This window comes from Oncorhynchus kisutch, linkage group LG9 (assembly GCF_002021735.2).
Source record: "Oncorhynchus kisutch isolate 150728-3 linkage group LG9, Okis_V2, whole genome shotgun sequence".
Classification (NCBI taxonomy): Eukaryota; Metazoa; Chordata; class Actinopteri; order Salmoniformes; family Salmonidae; genus Oncorhynchus; species Oncorhynchus kisutch.
Window position 1 is genome coordinate 3,435,179 of NC_034182.2, and position 21,747 is coordinate 3,456,925.

General features: G+C 42.3%; 5 protein-coding genes across 12 annotated transcripts in view; 3 read left to right on the plus strand and 2 right to left on the minus strand.

The window, feature by feature from the left end:
• Positions 1–701: 701 nt before the first annotated feature.
• On the minus strand, positions 702–4,339 carry pex26 (peroxisomal biogenesis factor 26). Of its 2 annotated transcripts, none has more exons than XM_020490890.2 (5): positions 3,906–4,337; positions 3,671–3,811; positions 3,180–3,508; positions 2,951–3,091; positions 702–2,721 (listed from the first exon to the last, which is right to left on the minus strand). In XM_020490890.2, the coding sequence occupies exons 1-5, from the start codon at positions 4,112–4,114 to the stop codon at positions 2,618–2,620; spliced, it is 924 nt and encodes a 307-aa protein (XP_020346479.1). In that variant the 5' UTR covers positions 4,115–4,337; the 3' UTR covers positions 702–2,617. The 2 variants fall into 2 exon arrangements, with proteins under 2 accessions (XP_020346479.1, XP_020346478.1); XM_020490889.2 differs by having other exon boundaries at positions 2,165–2,689; positions 3,906–4,339.
• LOC109896609 (cystine/glutamate transporter-like) lies at positions 1,200–12,458 on the plus strand. Of its 3 annotated transcripts, none has more exons than XM_031831541.1 (12): positions 1,200–1,356; positions 9,660–9,786; positions 9,904–10,019; positions 10,115–10,240; positions 10,349–10,448; positions 10,536–10,580; positions 10,655–10,796; positions 10,899–11,002; positions 11,097–11,193; positions 11,316–11,465; positions 11,577–11,754; positions 11,902–12,458. In XM_031831541.1, exons 1-12 carry the CDS (start codon positions 1,323–1,325, stop codon positions 11,964–11,966), a joined length of 1,284 nt encoding a protein of 427 aa, XP_031687401.1. In that variant the 5' UTR covers positions 1,200–1,322; the 3' UTR covers positions 11,967–12,458. The 3 variants fall into 3 exon arrangements, with proteins under 3 accessions (XP_031687401.1, XP_020346475.1, XP_020346476.1); XM_020490886.2 differs by lacking the exon at positions 1,200–1,356 and adding an exon at positions 5,912–6,514; XM_020490887.2 differs by lacking the exon at positions 1,200–1,356 and adding an exon at positions 5,912–6,514 and having other exon boundaries at positions 10,673–10,796.
• On the minus strand, positions 12,286–17,994 carry LOC109896608 (forkhead box protein M1). Its single transcript, XM_020490882.2, has 9 exons — positions 17,787–17,994; positions 16,562–17,064; positions 16,291–16,439; positions 15,863–16,057; positions 15,547–15,675; positions 15,316–15,372; positions 14,960–15,011; positions 14,663–14,832; positions 12,286–14,562 (listed from the first exon to the last, which is right to left on the minus strand). The coding sequence occupies exons 2-9, from the start codon at positions 17,019–17,021 to the stop codon at positions 13,756–13,758; spliced, it is 2,019 nt and encodes a 672-aa protein (XP_020346471.2). The 5' UTR covers positions 17,022–17,064; positions 17,787–17,994; the 3' UTR covers positions 12,286–13,755.
• rhno1 (RAD9-HUS1-RAD1 interacting nuclear orphan 1) lies at positions 17,995–19,786 on the plus strand. Of its 2 annotated transcripts, none has more exons than XM_020490891.2 (3): positions 17,995–18,173; positions 18,337–18,539; positions 18,691–19,786. In XM_020490891.2, the coding sequence occupies exons 2-3, from the start codon at positions 18,357–18,359 to the stop codon at positions 19,450–19,452; spliced, it is 945 nt and encodes a 314-aa protein (XP_020346480.2). In that variant the 5' UTR covers positions 17,995–18,173; positions 18,337–18,356; the 3' UTR covers positions 19,453–19,786. The 2 variants fall into 2 exon arrangements, with proteins under 2 accessions (XP_020346480.2, XP_020346481.2); XM_020490892.2 differs by having other exon boundaries at positions 17,997–18,149.
• A 127-nt stretch (positions 19,787–19,913) lies between these two features.
• The window catches only part of LOC109896612 (TUB like protein 3), a 33,506-nt gene continuing 31,672 nt past the window's right edge, over positions 19,914–21,747 (plus strand). The window contains exon 1 of one of the 4 annotated variants that reach the window (XM_031831535.1): positions 19,914–20,041. In XM_031831535.1, coding sequence (XP_031687395.1) covers positions 20,022–20,041 — 20 coding nt within the window. In that variant the 5' untranslated portion in view covers positions 19,914–20,021. Of the gene's footprint in view, positions 20,042–20,302; positions 20,990–21,747 lie in introns of those variants that run through there. The other 3 variants (XM_031831539.1, XM_031831534.1, XM_031831536.1) reach the window with 3 other exon arrangements.

The following is a 21,747-nucleotide window of genomic DNA, read 5'->3' on the forward strand; positions in this document are numbered from 1 at the left end:
CAAACAATGAAATATGTATACTTCAAAATGCATACTTCCTCCAGCTCACTGCAAAGTGGTGTGTGACACCCTGATGAAGCCTGCCTTCTGTGCAAATGGGAAGCATGCTTCAATTACCAGTTGAGAAATACATCATGGCCAATTACATCCAATTGGTAGTTACAGTCTTCTCCCATTTCTGCAGCACCCCTACAGACTCGGGAGAGGTGAAGGTCGAGAGCCATGCGTCCTCCAAAACACAACCCTGCCAAGCCACACTGCTTCTTGACTCACTGCTTGGTTAACCCAGAAGCCAGCCGCATATGTCTGAGGAAGCACAGTCCAGCTAACAACGGAAGTCAGCTTGCAGGCGCCCGGCCCGCCACAAAGAGTTGCTAGAGCACGATGGGACAAGGAAATCCCGGCCGGCCAAACCCTCCCCTAACCCAGACGACGCTGGGCCAATTGTGCGCTGTCTCATGGGTCTCCCGGTCACGGCCGGCTGTGACACAGTCTGGGATCAAACCCGGGTCTGTAGTGATGCTTCAAGCACTGCGATAAACCACTGCGCCACTCGGGAGGCCCAAAAACCTATTACCACAGGATTGCATTTAGAATAGTTGCTCATTGATTGGGCTTATAAAAAAGCTGTCTGACACATGTTCTGCTAAAAGGCCCTGTATCTGTATGCTGTGCATGTGATAAATAACATACATAAGGAATATAATACACACATGCCAATTCAATTCCACAAAATTATGCAAATGAAGACAGGCCAATAAGCATGACTGGTCAAATGCATTTCAATCAACTGGTATTTCTATCAATTAATAGGCTAAAAAGCATTATTTCACAATGGGATTTTTCTTCTTCTCCCAGACAATTGTCAGGTGGCAATTTTACTTAATCTGCAAAAAAAAAAAAAAAAAAAAACAGCTATTACAGGCTAACTGGAAACCCTGTCTAGCAGTGATGCTTGGAGAAGTGGGTATACTCTAATTTTGCCCCCCCCCCCCCAAAATCCAAAAAGGCTTGCCGGTGAAGGAAAGGCACTCTGTGTGAAAAATGCTGTTTTCCTACAGTTTTTTTTCTTCTGTTTTACTATATATCAGGTTTTCACTCAAAATCACACTTTTTTATAGAAAAACAACTAAGTCCACAACAATGCTTAAAACACACCAGGAGTCCATTTTCTCTGGTCTGGGAAAAATATAAATATTTTGAGGGTGTGGTTGCCTTTTAATTGAATTGCTCACATAGCAAGTGACCATTTGGCTAGCCATGTGTTTGTACTGTACAATGTAGGCCTACATGGCAGAGTTTGCAAAACAAATGCCCTCCAAATGGATACAAATCATCATGATTTCATTCTGCCAGGTAAAAGTTGAAACCTCTTTCCTACAATACCAGCTACTGATGTCGTTCAATTCTGAGCTGCTCCAATGCGAAAACCAATTGAGCGTGGTTGCTGCCTGATATTCTGCAGAAATGAGCTATGTGTGTGCTGCGCATGTGAATATATTTCACATGCTTTGCGATTATGTAGGCTACTTTGTGCATGATGTCGCTATTGTACTACATAATTGCTATTGTAGTACATAATTGGTATGGCGTATAACTTGGATATGCATCAGTGGGGATTAAGAAGTAATACGCAATGCCCACTGAAAAAAAGTGGGTATACCTGCGTATAGCTCCCACTGCACACTAGCAAGCTAGTAAACCTAGTACACACTAGCTAGCTAGTAAACCTAGTACACACTAGCTAGCTAGTAAACCTAGTACACACTAGCTAGCTAATAAACCTAGTACACACTAGCTAGCTAGTAAACCTAGTACACACTAGCTAGCTAGTAAACCTAGTACACACTAGCTAGCTAGTAAACCTAGTACACACTAGCTAGCTAGTAAACCTAGTACACACTAGCTAGCTAGTAAACCTAGTACACACTAGCTAGCTAGTAAACCTAGTACACACTAGCTAGCTAGTAAACCTAGTACACACTAGCTAGCTAGTAAACCTAGTACACACTAGCTATCTAATACACACTAGCTCGCTAATACATGCGCCATCCTCTCTGGCAGCAATCAACCAGTCTGAGCCCGTATACCTCACAGCGTCTGTGTCCTGAGAAGGTATCTGCTGGAGCCAGACCCTATTGAAAGATACTTGAGTAATTCATAATGAGATAATTATCATTTGACCAATTAAAAATCGATCACTGTCATGTAAAAGTTATAATTTGTCTGACATGCATCTGATTACAATTAGCTTGCTTACAGCAGTTGTTTTGGATTGGGCAATTCATATCAAACACAAAATGTGTCACCACACACAACTCAATCGCTTTCTGGCTCGCTCGCACACACACATCTATATGGGAGCAACTGAATCTGCAACACCAAGGAAATTAATTCTGACTACTACTATCACATTCTGCCTTCACAGGTATCCATGCTGTTCACATTCTGCCTTACAGTTATAAATGTTGTTGTTGCCAACAAAAGCCCCTCTAATTTCTCTCTTTATCTCAGTCACTAATTCATGTTTACATGGTGAGGGTCATGGTGAGCTCTTGGTTCTCAGTCAATTTTAAACCATAATGTCCCAGCACCAGCCTGTATGGTTTTACAGTTCTTAGCTCTGAGCTCTGGCTCGATAGTAAGGAGCAAACATGGCGTCCCACATCTGCTTCAGCATCTGCAACATCTGTGAGATCCAGGGGAAAGATGAGGGATGAGCTGTGGAGAAACCATATCCAAGAATCATCATAACATTTCTCCTCTTCGTGCTGATATCTAGTCTCTTATGTGTTTAAATACTGTAGGTAGGTTGGGTGCAATCAAAAGTTAAACAAAAGCTGTATGCTAAGTGCTAGACTAATATTAACTAAAGCAACCACATTATTTGGATGTTGACAGTGTCTTTCAATGATTGAACAATAGGCTTACAACGTTATTTATTTTGTACCTGGATCCATTCGGACAAAAAGCATGTAGAGAAGGACCGCAGCCAGAAAAAATCTCTGAAGACGGAATAACCCACCACTGGCTACTGATAGTCCTCTGTTCAAAAGCCTAAGCAAGGCCTCAAGTTTCTGAATCACAGCACCTATAAAGCACAAACACACAGTCAGTCACACTGTCTGGCAACATTAAAGGCAATACAAATGGCTAATGCAATTGTAAGTGAGATGCACCTTGAGGTGTGTTAAGTCCAGCAACCACCACCACAGGACTGGTGTTGGGATTAGGGCTTGGATGTTGTTCTTGGCTGAGGTTCTCTTTATTCTCCACGATATCCAGTGCTGTTTGTTTCTGGTCCTCTGTGAATGCAATACCTCCCACCTCACCAAAAACCAACTCCCGTGCCTCTGTCATATGACCTAAAGGCACTAGAATATGCAGTAAATAAAGCTCTGCTACAGTACCAAATCCTGCCAATCTCCCATTGGATGGGCAGCACAGCCAAACATGGCCTGCCTCCTGCATCATAGCTTGCTCACCCACTTTGGTGTAGAGGAGTATGCTACAAAAAAAGATGAGGGACATGGAGAAGAACATGACTGTAGGGTGAATTGGGGAATACATTTACATGCCAATTGAAAACATAAATCAATGTGCAGTGTACAAAACTGTTATAATGGAAGAAATGAGAGCCTGCAAATTAACTATGTTATATTTTCCTCACCACATCTGCATTATTTTTGCAGATATTTTCTCAGGGCACTCATAATGTTGCAGAATCCATTCCAGTACACCAGGCCACTGATTGAGTTCAGCCAATGCTTGAATCCCCACAATGCAGAGTGCAGCCTTCAACTCCCCATACCTGAAAGTCAGATGGACAACGGTTTAGTCCAATAATGCAATGCAACAAGGACCATGTCATAAAAGCAGAGCAAATTCTAGGAACTAATACCCACCTGCTGTCTTCTTGCTCCGCGTTTAAAAGGCTCACCAGACCTCTCTCACATGTGTCGAAAGCAGCTTGGAAATCCCTCTGAACCATTAACTGCTCGGCAGCTGAATCCAACAGTCCATGTGTCAGTGCAAAATGTGAACTCAGCGGGGGGCTTTGACGGACAGATCCGAAGCTGAGAGTGTGAGCCATTGAGGTGGACGAGTTGCTCATTATTGTATTGTTGGTAGCTAACGTTATATCTATTTTAGTTGTTTGTGCCGATAAATTGTAAGACTAATCACCAACTGTCAACCAAACATTAGTAATGTTTTTACCAATATGTTAAACGTGCCGTAAATTATGTGCCGGTGGTACCTGCCTTGTACAAATTTGTTTACATTCTGAGGCAATATACACGCTCTTATTTGGCTTCCGCACTCGCCACCAATCATATTCGGAGATTACTCATGAACACAAGGCAGCCAATCACTTGCGCTCTTATTCATACGTAACCCTCCAGGTGCGCTCGATTTAGCTTTAGCTCGCCCGGCGTGCCGGATAAGTGGGGTTCCAGTTGATCGTTTGGGACCTATTTTGACATCCCCAAAATATGCTTGCAATTCAAAGAAAAATGAATGTTGCCAAGCAGAGTTCTCTATGCGACATTAAAGTATTAATTAATTCATAAATATAACCACAGAATATGATCATTGATTTGTGGGATATCTGGAACAACAGAGCATTTGCAATACATTTGCATCACTGTTTTTGTTGTAGTTGTAGAACTCAAAATAACTCTATGGCATGAGCTGATTATACTGTGCAAAGTAAGGTTTGGGTGTTAAGGGACTTTCCTTTACTCCATTTTCTGTTGAGAGACCGATTTAGAAGGTTCTAAATATTAGACGTGATGTTTGATGTTGGACCTAAAGCAATTTGAAATACTTATTTTTCATATCAGTAGGGATCTCTCTAAAACATCCTCACAATTCTCAGCTGAATAAACATGAAAATAAGACAAATAAATGCCATACTATCCCTTTCTGTATTATTCTAGCCACATAATGTGATGGTGTATAGTGGTGAAATGTCAGATAAGTTATTGTGAATATGATCCTTAGTTTCCCGGAAATGCAGACACCCATCGTCAAGACATGCAATTACAACTAAACATGTCAAATGAAAATAAAGCAGCTATAATGCCTTTGTTAACTGCTGTTAACAAGCGATGGATTAACTGAAATGCACAGCCACAGTCTCCCAAGCGTTAAGAAAAGAGAGGCCAGATACATTTTTTCACAGTTTTCTTTTGGATCCCTCACATGTGATCTTACTCTGACGTTTCCTTGCTCATGACAGAAATACTTCACAGTTCACACACACAGGGACAAACTACATGACCTTGCTTTCATTCATCAGGCGTGTGTGCAGAGAGACAGAATTGACATGCCAATTATTTGATGTTGCATTCAACCCCATTTTAGTGTTGACATTTGTGTCATCAGTAAGGCCATCTGCTCCTATAGCACGTATACTTTCTCCGTTGTGAAGTTGTTGTTGAAAGTGACCCTCCTGTTATCTGTACAGCTGCCTCTACAAGGGGTGTTTGGGTTCTCTCCCCATGGTAGTCCGTGTTTAAAGCTGTGCACACAAGCAAAACTTTGCACACACACACACGCACACACATGCAAAGACCAACAAAAACTTTAGTGCATGCACGCACGCACGCACGCACGCACGCACACACACACACACACACACACACACACACACACACACACACACACACACACACACACACACACACACACTCATACTCAGTACAATGAATGCACCATGGCTTTGACCTGTCTAAACTGCCTTAATTACTCATGTTGTTGAAGCTTGGGAAGACTACTGGCCTTGTTTCCTGCTTGTGCAGGATTGGTGAGTTTCTATGGTTACTGACTGTGCTGATTTGCAAGAGCCAATGAGGGGGTACAAAACAAGTTCAGGGGAGAGGGCCTTGTGCAAGTGTGAGGGTTATACTCGTCTACCCATTCAGCTCATACAGTTCCACTCGGCTTGTCTCGTCTCTTAACTTGTCTCATCTTCTATGCTAGTCTTCTACATACAGCAATCTTCATTGGATAAATACAAGCAGTTTCAGTATAAGATAGTTTATCTATAGTTATAAAGTTTATCCATAAAGGGAATGACCATACTTTGGTGTTCTTAAAGAGAGAATACTTTTTTGTTCACTTAAATGGACTACTTCTGTGTTTTCCTTAAACTGGAATGTGAAAGGATTTTTGCTGCTTAAAAGTAATTTTTGGTATTTGATTTATTCACTGGAACTTGTTGGTGTAAGGCTGGATATCTAAACAAGGTGTTCACACCTTCAAGGCTGCATAGGCATGGGCATAGATGGAATTCAGTTGAAGGAAGAGGGGGATGAGGTGAAGGAGAAGAAAGAAGATGAAGTGATCCACCTGAGGAGGACAATAGGCCTGCTTCCGGCTATCTCCTTCATCATCGGTACCGTGGTGGGCAGCGGCATCTTCATTGCACCAAAAGGGGTTCTGATGAACAGTGGTAGTGTGGGGCTGTCACTGGTGGTTTGGGCACTGTGTGGGGTCCTCTCCACCTTCGGTAAGCACCAACTGTCATTTTAAAAGAGGTACTGGGTACCTATGAGAGCAAGAGGAGCATAATTGTGATGTTTGAGTGGTAGTTGCTAACACAATATCCGTCTTGAAACATTTTCATTAGATATTCACACATCAGTCTGATTCAGTATTGTTAAAGGTCCAATGCAGCTGTTTTTATCTCAATATTAAAACAGTTCTGAGTAACAATTAAGCACCTTACTGTGATTTAAAAAATAAATAAAAAAGGTTAAAAATATTTAAAAAATAGCTTCTTATCAAAAAGCAATTTATCTCGCAAGAATTTTGCTAGGACTTTATGGGAAAGGTCTGAATGAGGAGCCTAATTGGAGGAGCCTAATGGGAGGGATATGCAACCTGGAAACTAGCTGTTATTACACTGCCTGGTGATGTAGCCAAGCATGGCAAAACAAGCTGAAATTTCAGGCAGTCTGTTCAAACAGGTCTTACATTAAAAGGGCATTATCATAACTTTCACAGTATTATTCCAACCTCATAGTGTGGAAATATATATAAAACACAGGTAAATCATGCATTTGACAGCACTGCCCCTTTAATTCACAGACAGCACACAACATTCACTCCCCTAATGGAAGTTTAGGCTACCTCAGAGGTGTATTCTAGAACTCGCTGTATTTTCTTTGGCAGTAAACTTTGCTGGATGTATTCACTTAGTTGAATGATCTGGTCAAGGTCCACAATCCTCTGGTATTTGCACCTGCGATCAACCTTTGCACCTACAGTTGAAGTTGAATGTTTACGTACACCTTAGCCAAATACATTTAAACATTTCACAATTCCTGACATTTAATCCTAGTAAAAATTTGCTGTCTTAGATCAGTTAGGATCACCACTATATTTTAAGAATGTGAAATGTCAGAATAATAGTAGAGAGAATGATTTATTTCAGCTTTATTTCTTTCATCACATTCCCAGTGGGTCAGAAGTTTACATACACTCAATTAGTATTTGGTAGAATTTAACTTGGGTCAAACGTTTCGGGTAGCCTTCCACAAGATTCTCACAATAAGTTGGCTGAATTTGGGCCATTCCTCCTGACAGAGCTGGTGTAACTGAGTCAGGTTTGTAGGCCTCCTTGCTCGCACACACCTTTTCAGTTCTGCTCACAAAAATTCTCTCGGATTGAGGTCAGGGCTTTGTGATGACCACTCCAATACCTTGACTTTGTTGTCCTTAAGCCATTTTGCCACAACGTTGGAAGTATGCTTGGGGTCATTGTCCATTTGGGAGACCCATTTGCGACCAAGCTTTAACTTCCTGACTGATGTCTTGAAATGCTGCTTCAATATATCCACATCATTTCCCTCCCTCATGATGCCATCTATTTTGTGAAATAGTTTTGGAGCAGTGGCTTCTTCCTTGCTGAGCGGCCTTTGAGGTTATGTCGATATAGGACTTGTTTTACTGTGGATATAGATACTTTTGTACCTGTTTCCTCCAGCATCTTCAAAAGGCCCTTTGCTGTAGTTCTGGGATTGATTTGCAATTTTCGCACCAAAGTATGCTCATCTCTAGGAGACAGAACGCGTCTCCTTCCTGAGCGGTATGACTGCTGCGTGATCCCATGGTGTTTATACTTGCGTACTATTGTTTGTACAGATGAGCGTGGTAGCTTCAGGTGCTTGGAAATAGCTCCCAAGGATGAACCAGACTTGTGGAGGTCTACAATTATTTTTCTGAGGTCTTGGCTGATTTCTTTTGATTTTCCAATGATGTCAAGCAAAGAGGCACTGAGTTTGAAGGTAGGCCTTGAAATATATCCACAGGTTCACCTCCAATTGACTCAAATTATGTCAATTAGCCTATCAGAAGCTTCTAAAGCCATGACATAATTTTCTGGAATTTTCCAAGCTGTTTAAAGGCACAGTCAATTTAGTGTATGTAAACTTCTGACGCAATGGAATTGTGATACAGTGAATTATAATTGAAATAATCTGCCTGTAGAAGAAGAATTACTTGTGTCATGCACAAAGTAGATGTCCTAACCGATTTGCCAAAACTATAGTTTGTTAACAAGACATTTGTGAAGTGGTTGAAAAATGAGTTTTAATGACTCCAACCTAAGTGGACGTAAACTTCCGACTTCAACTGTATGAAGTAACTTTGACTTATCTTATTTAATTAAGATAATAACAGTTTCCTGTACAGGTTATTGTCATACATGCCTCCACTATTATTTGTACCATTAACATAATTTAAAACATGTATTATCATTCAAGTATATGAGTCCTTGCACAGATGTCCAAATGTTTACTATTAAACTGATGGTTTAAGATGTAGGATCTTAATTTGAGCCAGTTTGCTACAGCAGGAAAATGAGCCTGCAACAGGAAATGTGAATTATTATGTGGATTATAATTAATGGCCATTTTTGTAGGGGTTGATGCATTTTTCATTAGAGCAAATCAAGTCTGACATGGAAATGTCAGTGGAAATTACAAACTTTAGAAGCCTTTTTAAACCTCAAATACACTTACAAGTTTGAATTTCCTGCACAGATTCTAAGCAACAAAATTCTAAGCAACAAGTGATCAAATTAAGATCTGTACTATTCATCAAGGTTGTTTATAGGGTAATAGCCTATGGCTGACCAAATAAACTGATCAAAAGGGTAGAATGGACTGAAAGCATGGGGTGGATGTGTGGCTGACCTTTCCCAGGTATTCCCCCAGTTTTATCTTTATTATACCACAGCTATAAGCACAGCTATAACTAGTGATATGCACTGAATAATGAATATTAAAAAAAAAAAATGTTTCCTGAATGTATAGAGATAGTTATACAATAGAAAATATCCCAGCCCACTGAGCAAAAACTTGTTGAGTCCACATGATTTCCACATCATTTCAACCAACAAATCCAATGTGATGGCATTGAGTCAACGTGGAAGACTGACTGTATTTGAAAAAAGTCATCAATGTACGGGGATTTAGTATTTTTTTCACTCAACTTTTCACCTGAATCCAATGACGTGGTGAATTTATTTTGTGATTTCACGTTGAATTCCCCTTAGATGACCACTCAACCAAATGTAAATCAAAACTTTGTGTTGAACTGACGTCTGTGCACTGTGGGAGATGTGTCATCTGTCTCTGTCCTTTGTCCAGGGGCCTTGTGTTATGCTGAGCTGGGAACCACATTTACAAAGTCAGGGGGCCACTACACCTATCTCCTGGAGACATTAGGACCCTTACCTGCGTTCCTGCGTCTCTGGGCAGAGTTTTTATTCATCAGGTCAGCAGCCTGTATCTCTGTGTGTCTTTGCATACACTCTTAGAATAGTTTAGGAGACAGTATAGTTTACTACCAGTTTTTCTAATACTTTTACTGTACTCCATGTGGACTGTAAAGGCCAGCTGTAGCATCCTACGTGTCCCTGGCGTTCGGACGCTATGTGGTGGATCCCTTTTTCAGCCCTTGTGCTCCTCCCACAGCACTGATTAAACTGGTCAGCATCCTTGGAGTGAGTGAGTGATAAAATACAACCGATAAGACTTTGTGAATTGTTTGATTACTATGGAATTCTATTTCAACAAGGTTTATCTTCCTCCTCTCACTGTAGCATTTGTGGTGGCGATAAACTGCTGGAGTGTGACCCTGGCATCTCGCACCCAGGTCACGCTGACATTCATCAAGATGTTTGCCCTGGTCCTAATCATCGTTCCTGGCATCATGGCATTAGCCAGAGGTGGGGTAGTGGTTTTGGTAGAGTTACATGATACACAATGTACACAATATACCCAGGACCCTATTCAGTCAAACCCTGCTAACTCGTTTTCCTCGCTCCCCTCCCCAGGACAGACAGAGAACTTTCAGAATGGCTTTGAGATTGATACATTAACACTGGATAAGCTACCATTGGCCTTTTATTCTGGTCTATATGCCTATGGTGGATGGTAAGCAGTGCACCAAAAAAATCCCATACCATACCATCCATAAAGAACTGTTAACTGATAAATGGACATCTCTTACTTTCTTTGCAGGTTTTATCTGAATTTTGTCACAGAGGAGGTCATTAACCCAAATAGGTATTTTACATTCAAAAAACGATGTGATTGACCAATTATTTACACACAAAAAATCAAGTAACCTCAAGTCTTAGTCTGCTCTATTTTGTCAGAAACATCCCACTGGCAATCATCTTCTCCATGGTGACGGTGACTGTGTGCTACGTTCTTGTCAACGTGGCCTATTACACCATGATGACAGCAGAGGAGCTTCTTGTGTCTGACGCTGTGGCTGTGGTCAGTAATATGGCACCAGATGGTCAAATCCAAGAAAAGGAAAATAACTGCATGTGAAATGAACTGCATGTGAGCCTCATATATGCTGTCTGTTTATCGCAGACGTTTGCCAATCGTGCGCTTCACGGCTTGGCCTCTGCGATTCCTGTACTGGTAGCTGTGTCCTGTCTTGGGGCGCTTAACGGTGGCTTCTTTGGAGCACCCAGGTAATAATGCTGCACTCTCGTAATTCAGAAACATACACCTTGATGTACACTTGGCTGGTTCTATTCACGAGACGTCTGTCTGTCCGTGGTGCAGGATGCTGTTCGTGGGGGCCAGGGAGGGACACTGGCCAGTTCTCTTCTCAATGATCCACATCCGTAGAAACACGCCTCTGCCTGCTGTTCTGCTGCTGGTATAGTCTACTACTACTGCCCATAGTCTACCTTGCCAACCCAATTAGAGTCTCTTTACAAACATCTGTATTGGCTTTGCTTTCATGGTCCAGTTGAGATGTTTGTGTTGTCCTTCCTGCAGTATCCGATGGTGGTAGTGATGGTGGCCAGAGGAGAGATCTTCCAGCTGATCAACTTTGCCTCCTTCTCCCGGTGGCTCTTCATTGCCATGGCGACCATGGGGATGCTCATCCATCGCTACCGCTTCCCCCTCCACCCAAGACCCTTCAAGGTCGCTATGACTACTATAATTAACTAATGACCCTTGTTTGGTACTGTTTCTTGACTGCTTACCTAGTTTTATTCCTATGATCAGCTCATAATTCTATTCTATGTCTACTAGGTGCCGCTGGCCATTGCAGTCACCTTCACAGTGGTGTCCTTCTTCATCGTTGGGCTGTCTCTGTACTCAGACCCCTGGAACACAGGGGGCAGCTGCGCTCTCACCCTGTCTGGAATCCCTGTCTACTACCTGACCGTACACCGCTCACACCTGCCCACTCGATGGAGAAAGAGCTTCAGTGAGTCACATCCTTATCATGCCACTATAATGTCGTTGTCATCATACTGAATTACTGATAGCAGAAATGTCAGGTGAGGGTGGTGTTGTGTGGGATAGTTATGGCTGTTGTGTGAGTCACCGACAGGACTGCCTCTCTATTCTCCAGACTACTGCAGTAAGCAGCTCCAGATACTGCTGGAGGTGGCTCAGCAGGAAGTTCAGACCTACTAAAGACGCCTCTTTAATCACACACACTGACCAAACGGACACCCATTGCTGTGTCCTCCATATTGTATGTAGATGTGAACACCAAGGCATGTTAGTTAGATTTGGAAAATAATGAGCCGTTAACTCTACAGCATTCACTGCTGGGAAAGTTAGTTCTGCTGAAAAAACCCCAATGACTATTGTTTTTGTTTACTTGAATTAATGAGGTGTACTTTTTACGCTTTGAATACGATAGATGTTTTGTGTTGATTATTTACATCTAAAATGATGATCATGAGCAAATGTTGACATACTGGTATTTAGTACTCAAAACAAAAAGAGAAACGGTGACGTATTCATTTATTCCCATTTACATAGGATTCATTAAACAGACATGCTTTTCTTAAACATCCCAAAAGTTACCCATGTCAGTTTCTCCCCAAACCTCCCTCTGGGGTCTGTTGTACCAGTCATATAATAAATACGGAGCCAGAATGTAAAGGTTCTTGCATATTATGTGGTGTTCATGCCCCTTCCAGTTTATCATACCTTCAATTATAATATGGGACAATAAACCCAGGACTGTGTGGAATCTAGTTAAAGTTAAGACATCTAAACCCAACCAATGTGAAAAGGAGCAGCAAAGTCAGCGGGTTTCACTGTAGTCAGCACACCCACCCAAAAAGAAAAAAGGCACTTTAAACATTTTACATTAACTATTTTCCAAGACACCAGTACGGTAAAAATATGAAGCCAAGTCAATCACCAGCAATCCCATGCCATGATATTAAACACTAGCAGACAGGATGCTCCTCAAACTTTAACCTGAATGTGTCCACTACAAGCACAGTTAACAAACGAGCCAACAAGAACTAGAAAAAGCCATATACATCGTTCAGAATTGGTCATATGCAAATGATGCCATCTTCCTTTCCCATAACTATGACCCTTCGATCAAAATAAAAACCATAAACTCACACATTAAAATGTTTAATCTTCTAGCCAAAAAACTTCCAATGACAATTCAAACATACATTTTTTTTTTTTAAATTCTAATATATTTCCCTTCTACAGACGGATGTAAGACATCACCATACTACTTCATGCTTTTACATAGTTTCTCACTCACTACTACTACTCTTTAAAAGTTCACAAAGCAGATTGGACATTGTGTCATACCTAGAATAAGTTACAAAAGTGCACTAGAATAAGTGTTGACTTGGTCAATCAAAAATGGCATCTCCTTTGGGTGTAGACAGTCCTTGTTGTTTTATTACTTTCTCTCATTGGTGGTTGATCGTCTGTACATCATGTTACATCCTTTCAGAGGTCCAATCAAATGGAGACTCGCTCACTTTCAGAGGAGGCACCACATCTTATATTCTAGCATGGTAGTGTCGGTCTCACTGGATAGTGATGATTTATCTATGTATAAATGTACATTTTAAAGAGCAAAACATATTACAAAATGTGCAAATTAAACATACATCTTCTATGTAGGCTACATACATCAACATACAACTCAGGCATACTTTTCGGTTCCCTAGTAGTTCCTTCAAGACTATCGTGGGAGACAGTGAATTGTAATCAAAATATGGTCGCTTAAGCTTGTGGCATGAAACACAACCAAGAGAGAGGAAAAACACTGGTTAGTAGTGACAAAAGCAACCAAAGACAAAGGTCAAATCTAAGTTAGAAAACTCCCACATTTACAGATTGGAAGACAATGTGAGCAGCTTGGGTAATGATGAGACTATGGCATCCTCATCTAGCAAAGAACTTTGAAAGGGTCGTGCTCTCTGCTCGGCAGTGGCTACTTGAGTTCAGGGATGAGCTGAGACCAGCTGATGTTCCCCATACCCAGATCATCATCCTCCAGGCCAGAGAAGCTGATATCCACCAAGATCTTGCTCAGGCTGTCGTTCATGGTGTCCAGGACCAAGCCCTCCGTAAGGGAGCGGTTGGCTGTGGAGGGACCCCCGATTTGGAGGTCTCTGGAGCAGCCCTGCAGACGCTCCGGCCCCGGGGAGCAGGTGTCGGTGGGGCCAGCCGCGGATGTGGAGCGTGCAGAGGTGAGCAGCTCGCGAGGGGAGTTGAACAAGGGCAGGTCCTTAAAGGGAGTGCTACTGAAGCTGAAGGTGGTGTGGTTATGGCGGTCCGGGGTGAAGCTGGGGCCGGGGGTGCGGATGGGGCTGAAGTCCAGCATGCCGCCTCTTTCCTTGCCCAGTGGGGTTACCCTCCAGGGCTCTAACAGCACAGTGGGTGGCTTGCTGGGGGTGGAGGAGGCTGGGTGGCTGCTCTTGATGGGGGTCTTGAAAGAGAAATCCCTGCAGGGGCTGTCAGGCTCCGGCCGGGGGTCGAGCTCGGCATCCTGTAAGGCGGAGCCGTCAGAGGCCAGGCCCGAGTCGAAGAAGGTGCTGTCAGGAAAGAGGAGTACGGGCTCCTCGTTGGAAGGCAGGACAAGGCGCTGCTTGCGACGGGAGCTGCTGACTTCCTTCCTGGTGTTGGTCAGAATGGCCCTAGGGGTAACGGAGATCAGGGGCACACAGACCTGCTCCTCCTTAATCTCCTCAACTGGAGGAGCATACAGCATCACTGTGGAGGCATCACTGTACGTAACCTGCCAAACGCAGTCACAACATGTATTAATTTAATGATTATAGGGAATCAAGTAACCTCCAGCCACTTTACAATAAAAAAAAGGTATGGTGAGACTTTACCTTGGGAGCTATACGGACCCTCTTGCCCCCTCCTGAGGAGCTAGATTTCTGCTGGGGGGCAGAGAGGGGGAGCCGTGTGGACGAGGACAGGAAGAGTGACTGGGTGAAAGGCAGCTGGATGGGGACCAGGTAGGAGTCTGCACGAGGAAGAAGGGGCTTCATCTTCCTCTCTGAACATATGGATGGCAGAAAAAATAAGAAGTAATGAGGCAACGGCTACACATCAATAATTTCCAACTCTCAAAGGTTTGGTAATCGTCCAGCTGCTTGTTTCCCCCACGTCTTTCTCTCACTCACCAGGGACACTGGCAGATGTTTTCTTGATGTCAGGAGCAATTCTCTTTTGTTGCTGCGGGAAACAATTGAGATGTTAACTTCTTATTCCCAACAACTATTCTAATTGAAATGGTCCCTTTCTCTTCTCAAAGACAACATATGAAGACGGCATGAGTTCGACCTGTGTAGGAGAAGTTACTATGTACGGTGGTCCTGTGACATCTGCCTCCCTCTGCCTACACCTCACATCTCCCCTGAAATTGTCAGCTTAATGAGCTAAACAAGAGCAGATGGAAAGCATGTCCTGTCCTCTCTCCGACTGTCCTGTCCTCCCTGACTGACAGCCACAGATGAAAAGAAGGGTAAAACGATCTTACATGTTGGTCACAGACCTGCATGGTCCGAGACGAGATGGAAGTTGGATCAGACTCAGTCTGTGGGGTGGAAAATTGGTCAAAAGGGACAGAGTTATAAAGATATTCATCAAAAAGTAGATTTCAGAGTGAAGACAGTTATTTGCAGGCATTTGTTCCTTTGTGGAGTCCCATAGTTGTAATTGGCCAGCGACAAAATATGACTTAGAACAGAAAAGTGGGTAACATGCCAACCTTGTAAACCTGGTCAAGAGTAAGGCAGCGATTAGCCTCTGGGCGGATGGTCCAGTAGGAGATCTTGCCATCTTGTGTTGTCTCACGGATGAACATGTCATGCAGGGAGAGATTGTGGCGGATGGAATTCTGGCAGAGGAGCATAGACAATATCAAACTAAGAGGATGTGGCTTATGCCATTCGCAATTATACAAGTTTTTGTTGAGTGCTTAAGGGGTATTTTTCTGCTTCTATTATAACATGATCTGGTCCTCAACTACTACAGTGGCACCAATAAAATCGTTCTGTGACCAAGGGCTTATTGTGGATGTTTACCTTCCAGCCTGGCTTGGCCACCTTTCTGAAATATGGAAAGTGATCCTCAATCCAAGTGTAGATCTCTTTCAATGTCATCCTCCTGCTCTTCTTACTGTTGATGGCAAACTGAATCATTGCCATGTACGAGTAGGGTGGTCTCTCTGACAAGGGGTCTTTGACAACCCTGTGTGCTTCCATTCGCTCACTTTGTGACTGTGTGCAAAACAGAACAAAAAAAAGAGAGGTTGGTTTTGTTTGGCCTATTTAGATACTACTCTTTTAAGACTCAACATATGCAGCAAGCACACAGAACTAATATCACACTTGAGTGCAACACTTGAAACATTCTAGATAAACATATAACACGTTGCCGGTGACACCCTCGGCATCACTGTTTACATACGTCTGTTGACAATCACACCCAGATGCTAAAAGAGGAGCCAAACCTGGAGAATCTGTTGGCAAGTGTCATGATTCTCTTTGTTGGCAGCTTTCTTAGCAGGATCTGGGTCAAGACCATCTGTATTCATCCTCCCAAGCCACTGGATGTTAGTAAGGCTGTCATCTAGAGGACTGCAATCAAGGTCCCTATTCACTGTGAAATAATAACAACTGTGCGCATCAACAATGTTCATCATCAAACAGTTAATTAAACAACACCGGAAAAGTAGAGGGTCATTTAACCCAAAATCATGCAAATAAAGCAAATAAACATACATGGTTTGATTGTAGTCAAAGCCTTAGTATCCTTTAGGCAGTCCATTGTTGTTGCCTTCTCTGGCTGTGTGACAAGAGCCATGCTACTCTTACCAGAGCTGCAACCGCTCATATAGTTAGGTTGACAGATAGAATCTGCACCATCCTTGATACAGCCACCACCACTTAGAAGGATGAATTTGTTTGGTCCTTGAGAGCCACACTCCTTCCCCTTGGCAGTGAGGGCCCCAATTACACTCTGAAGGTCTGCAGTTTTGGGGATGACAACCACCTGTGTGCCAGGCATAGTGGGATGGTCCATGATACGGATGCCATCAGGAAAACACTGGCCACCTGAGGGTTTGGATGTGGATGCTTCCTTGTGTCGTAGTCCATCCGGCTCATCAATTGCTGGTTCATTTAGCTGAAACGGAAGCTTCCTCCTCCTAAGGATCAGGGGCCTTCTTGGGCTCTGTCTCATTCTGCCCAGATTACAGAGCTGGCCCTTTGACTTCACTTGATGTCTGAAGAGATAACAGGTAACGTTAAAGTTAGAATGTAACGTTACAGCCAAAACTACATTTTCCCTGGGGCAGACAAAGCTGGTTAGGTTTGAGCTAGTTAGCTATAATGGCTAAATGATAGCTAAACTGATCTGATGACGAATCAGGAGCTGACAACTTTCTACCTGAGTTGATATGCTGCAACTAAGTAAGCAAGCCTGTCGATGCAAAAGCTGTTAGTTCAAAAAAATTATCCAAGGTTCTTTTGATGGGCAAATTAAAGTAGCGTTGGTAACAACGCTGAATTAAATGTATATCGGGTATGGATCACATCATGAACTGATATTTTCCATACTTGTGCTGACGTTACTCTAGTAACTTGCTAACCTAACTATACTAAAATCTATTTGATGGTATCAATTAAAAATAAAGCAGCCAGATAATTGTTACTATAGCTAGCTAGCTAACGATTTTAGAATAGAAATACCAGTCTTTCAAATATCAGCTATGGTTATGACGCAGTCTTCTAGAACATGATGGTGTTAGCTAAATTAGATAGTTGCTAATCCACGGTTTTATAGTTAGCTAGCTAACATACAAAGAAGGTAGAAAAATATTCCCCAAACTAAACTAGTAGTTAGTTAGATAGCGGTAATAGTTAACGCGTTTAGTTTGCAAGCTAACGTTAGTCCAGTTAATTAGCAAGCTAGCTAGCAACTTTAACCAAGTTGCATATCACAAACCTTCATATTATGGTGATGCAATGCGCTTTTGTTCTGGGTTATTTGACTCCTTAATTAAACAATGACAATAATCGAAAATGAAAGTTGACAGGTAGTTTGTAGATCTCAATCTCCTTTCATTCAGTCTGAAAGTGAATGGGATTTTGAATTTTGGCGCAGTATTTGCGATTCCGGTCATGTGGTCTTTGCATATCCAATGGGTGAACCCAGTGGATGTGAAAACCAATCAGTGTTAACCATTATGTTAACGGAAAGACTTGGAGGACAGCGAAGCAAATGCAAAATGTTTGACCTTTCTGATTCTGACATTATGTATTCAAAACATTGATAGCTAGCTACTTCTGACATGCAGTTTACACCCAGGTACGTCGTGTGATATACGAAGGCTTAAGTACTCTTCCATGTGTTCACTCTGTTATTTTTTGTTGTTGTAGCTAACTAGCTACTTAACCCAAAGCAAGCTATAGTGTTAAAACGTTTCTTATATGCCACATTTGTTTCATACTGCACTCTACGTCACCATATATTTAACCTTCTCTTGATCCAACAGCTCCTCAACCATGATCTCTGATGCCCCGTAAAACAAGAAAGACATCTTTGCTATACTCACAGAAGCCGTCGCTGTTGTTTTTTGAGCCACCACTTGATGACGCCAGATACCACAATGTGCCTCAAGTGAGAGGCGCACTCAATCCCAAGTCATTTCTAGATGAGGAGCAGCGACAGAACAGCTGCACAGCCTGTAGTTCTTGGGTAATCACAGTTTATAACTGTTAATGTGTACGATGATAATCATGTTTTTAATGTAATTATTTACTGTCTTCTGAATGTTGTCCTTTCATAGACTATAAATAATGTATGACAAACATGTTCAAAGATGTGTCTCTCACTCACTCAATTTCAGGTGAGTCCACAGTTTGATCAGTTACCGCCCCCTGCACCCAGAGGAAGGCGAGGGAGGAAGAAGTGCCTCTCTGCACCAAGCATTCTTGACAGGAGTTCTAACTTATCCAGAAAACGTAGTGTTTGCAAGTTCCAAGCCTTATCCTTTCAGAGAAGGTCAACAGCCCAACCTCTCCATCAAAAACATGCACGTAGAAAGAAAGCTGTAGAATCTGCACTTGGGGCCCATGAGGAGCAGCAGGGCTTGCAAGTTCATAAGGTTGGTTCTCTAAGTACAGAGTACCTAAGTAACCAAGATGAAACGGAGACACCAACACAGATAACTTCTCTCAGGAAAGGGACAGCTGAGAGGAGACGGTTGTCAGAGGTAACACCGGAAGATGCAGCATCAACCTCCAGCAGATGTGTGGGAGTCCTTAGAACGTCAGCTGCCAATGTTGCCAGACATGGCAAGAGCCCAGCGTCATGCTCTGCTCAGACTCCTGCCTCAGCAACACACCACACCCCTGGCACAAACAATGTTTTCTCCCCACTTGATGTAGAGACTCCAGAGTTACACCATGATGGAAGTTCCTCCTTTCTTCGCCTCCTGTTGCCACAGCCGATGACCCCGCCACATACTGTGACTTCAGAGATTTTAGCAACAGACACCCCAGAGAGGGACTATGGAGTCAAGGTTACATGGAGGAGGAGGAAAGGGCTGATGAGGTTGCTGATGGACCGAGGTTATCTTTCAAGTGCAGAGGCACTAATTAGCATCTAATCAACATAACTGTAAATGTTGACATCATTTTACTATCATGTTCTGCAATTAACACTGAATTGTAGTTAACACCACATGAATGAATTAGTCCACTGATTGAAAGTGATATGTTGCAATAACTATAATATTATTGAGTCCACTCAATTGTTTTGCTGCTCGGAATAACGTTGTCCATGTGCAGTTGGTAGTTCAGCCCATTATGGATGTGGCTCTGTCTAGGTTCTTGTTTTCTTTGTACCCTGGGTCCACATTAAATCTTTTTAAAAATGGGTTGTTTTTCAATTTTACATAAATGCATAATGAATTTTTGTGGTGTGAGTGTTACAACACTAGCTAGTATCTTTGGTATAAATAGAGGGGTCTATTTACTAGCTACATTTGTGGTAACATGGAATGCAAAGGCAAAGAAACCTGTCCAATCACTCAAGTGTATATAACCTGCCATCCAATAGGATAGTCCGTTGTAGTCATGTGCGGTAACTAGGGCTGTGGGGAACAATTTTCCAAGCGTGTCAAGGAAAGTTGTATGCTGCACCACCAGCTGGGATCCATAGCAACCGTGGATAAACATGAGTTACTACAGCATAAGGTAAGTAAAACATTTATATATATATAGTTTGCCCATTATATTATGTAGAAATGCAGTGTCCAAATTGCATAGGCGAAGCGTGTCTGGTGGGTGGTGCGCGAGACTAGTTCTCACTTAACTTATTCAGAAGGCACTGTTGCTCAAGAAGGCTGATGCTAGTTTGGCTAATGTTAGGCTAGCTAGCTAACGTTTCTTGCTTGCCTGAAGATAGCTGAGCACGCTGAGTGGTAAATCAATCATGGAAGATAATACCAAGCACAAACTAAAATACATATTTTCCACAACTTGAAATGTAGCTAACTATTATATACAGGAATCAAGCAGAGTTAAACGCTTATCATTAACCATTTGGGCATCGTTTTATCGCGAAAGGGAAGCGTGAGTTGGTCAGTGAATTGTAGCTAGGAAAACCCCATCGATAGTTAGCTAGCTAACGTTAGCGTGCTTGTTAACGGTAAAGCAGAAAGCGCACAATTCTTCATGGATTGCTCGTAAACTTTTTAATATTTTTTTTGTAACAGGAATGTGTTTGAAAATGAGGGAATCTTTTTTATTTTAACTAGCTATCTAGCTATAACGTTCCATCTGAAAAATGTCAAAATTGTATGAACATGCATGTTGACAACGAAGCTATAACGACGTTATAAACATCTGTCAAAGCTCAAGTCTTGAATATGTTGGGTTGCTAACGTTACATTATTGCGTCACGAAAGCCATCAGATGGGGAATATATTACACTCGATTTCTAGAGTTACTGTGGCTTTGTCATAGGAGCTTGCGCCATTCTCCTTGGAGACGGCATCGCAGAAATGTGGGTAGCTTGCTAAAAAATACAGTGTTAAAGCCTATGAGGGGGGCAATCTTGGCAACATCACTTGGCACGGTCACTACCGAAGAAGTCTCCCGAAACGGAAGAAGTGACAGGATGATCAACATCAACAAAAGCAGGTGACTCAAGCTAATGTCATAGCATGATGATGGTATGGAATTGTGGCCAACATGGGGACAATCCGATGTTGATTAGGGTGTTGGATGGTTCAGTTCGTGGTTAATGATGTGATCGTTATGTGATAGGCTACATGGAGGCAATAGACAAATGATAATATGTCAGTCAGAGTATGATTCTTATTTAACACTACCAGAACCCTTCGGCATAACAGAATCAGCTGTCATAAACACAGTCATGACAGTTTGTCATTAAAATTACAACTGACTTTATACTGTTTATGACCCTGCTATTATGACAAACAATGTTCTTTTGAGCAGCTTAATGTGTTACACTAGCACCCACAAGTGAAATCCACTGCATTGCTTTTGCAATCTCATTTCACCCTGTGAAGTTGAGTTTCATTTAGGGATTCTTACTGCTTATTTCACTAGCAAACGTTTTCCATATGCTGTGCATTCCTGGTCAAAATAATGACACTCCACCCCCATATGATTGTGGATTGGAATGTAGGATGGCTGAACTATCTGGAGGCAATAAAGAATTCCACAGTCTTTGGTTTTTAAAGCGTGCCCACGAATGTTGCAATACCATTGCACCCACAACAAACAATATTATTGGCTATTCCCTTTGTGACATCAATGCACACTGTGGAAAATGGCTCAGGAAAATTCATAGGCAAACATGTAGGCACAAGACATACAGTATTTCCTCTAGGATTTCCACCGAACATTTTAGAGGCCCTCTTGGACGCTGAGAC

What these genes read in the sequence shown, in the direction of transcription:
- pex26 (XM_020490889.2), bottom strand. Translation starts at nt 4,114, where the DNA reads ATGAGCAACTCGTCCACCTCAATGGCTCACACTCTCAGCTTCGGATCT. An exon ending in GCGGAGCAAGAAGACAGCAG is followed by an intron (nt 3,812 to 3,905) that starts GTGGGTATTAGT and finishes TCTGACTTTCAG; the next exon opens with GTATGGGGAGTTGAAGGCTG. An exon ending in TGGACTTAACACACCTCAAG is followed by an intron (nt 3,092 to 3,179) that starts GTGCATCTCACT and finishes TGTGCTTTATAG; the next exon opens with GTGCTGTGATTCAGAAACTT.
- LOC109896609 (XM_020490886.2), top strand. Translation starts at nt 6,280, where the DNA reads ATGGGCATAGATGGAATTCAGTTGAAGGAAGAGGGGGATGAGGTGAAG. An exon ending in TGGGGTCCTCTCCACCTTCG is followed by an intron (nt 6,515 to 9,659) that starts GTAAGCACCAAC and finishes TCCTTTGTCCAG; the next exon opens with GGGCCTTGTGTTATGCTGAG. An exon ending in TGCCTGCTGTTCTGCTGCTG is followed by an intron (nt 11,194 to 11,315) that starts GTATAGTCTACT and finishes TCCTTCCTGCAG; the next exon opens with TATCCGATGGTGGTAGTGAT.
- LOC109896608 (XM_020490882.2), bottom strand. Translation starts at nt 17,021, where the DNA reads ATGAGACAGAGCCCAAGAAGGCCCCTGATCCTTAGGAGGAGGAAGCTT. An exon ending in TTTGACTACAATCAAACCAT is followed by an intron (nt 16,440 to 16,561) that starts GTATGTTTATTT and finishes ATTATTTCACAG; the next exon opens with TGAATAGGGACCTTGATTGC. An exon ending in AACATCTGCCAGTGTCCCTG is followed by an intron (nt 14,833 to 14,959) that starts GTGAGTGAGAGA and finishes CCATATGTTCAG; the next exon opens with AGAGGAAGATGAAGCCCCTT.
- rhno1 (XM_020490891.2), top strand. Translation starts at nt 18,357, where the DNA reads ATGCCCCGTAAAACAAGAAAGACATCTTTGCTATACTCACAGAAGCCG. An exon ending in GCACAGCCTGTAGTTCTTGG is followed by an intron (nt 18,540 to 18,690) that starts GTAATCACAGTT and finishes ACTCAATTTCAG; the next exon opens with GTGAGTCCACAGTTTGATCA.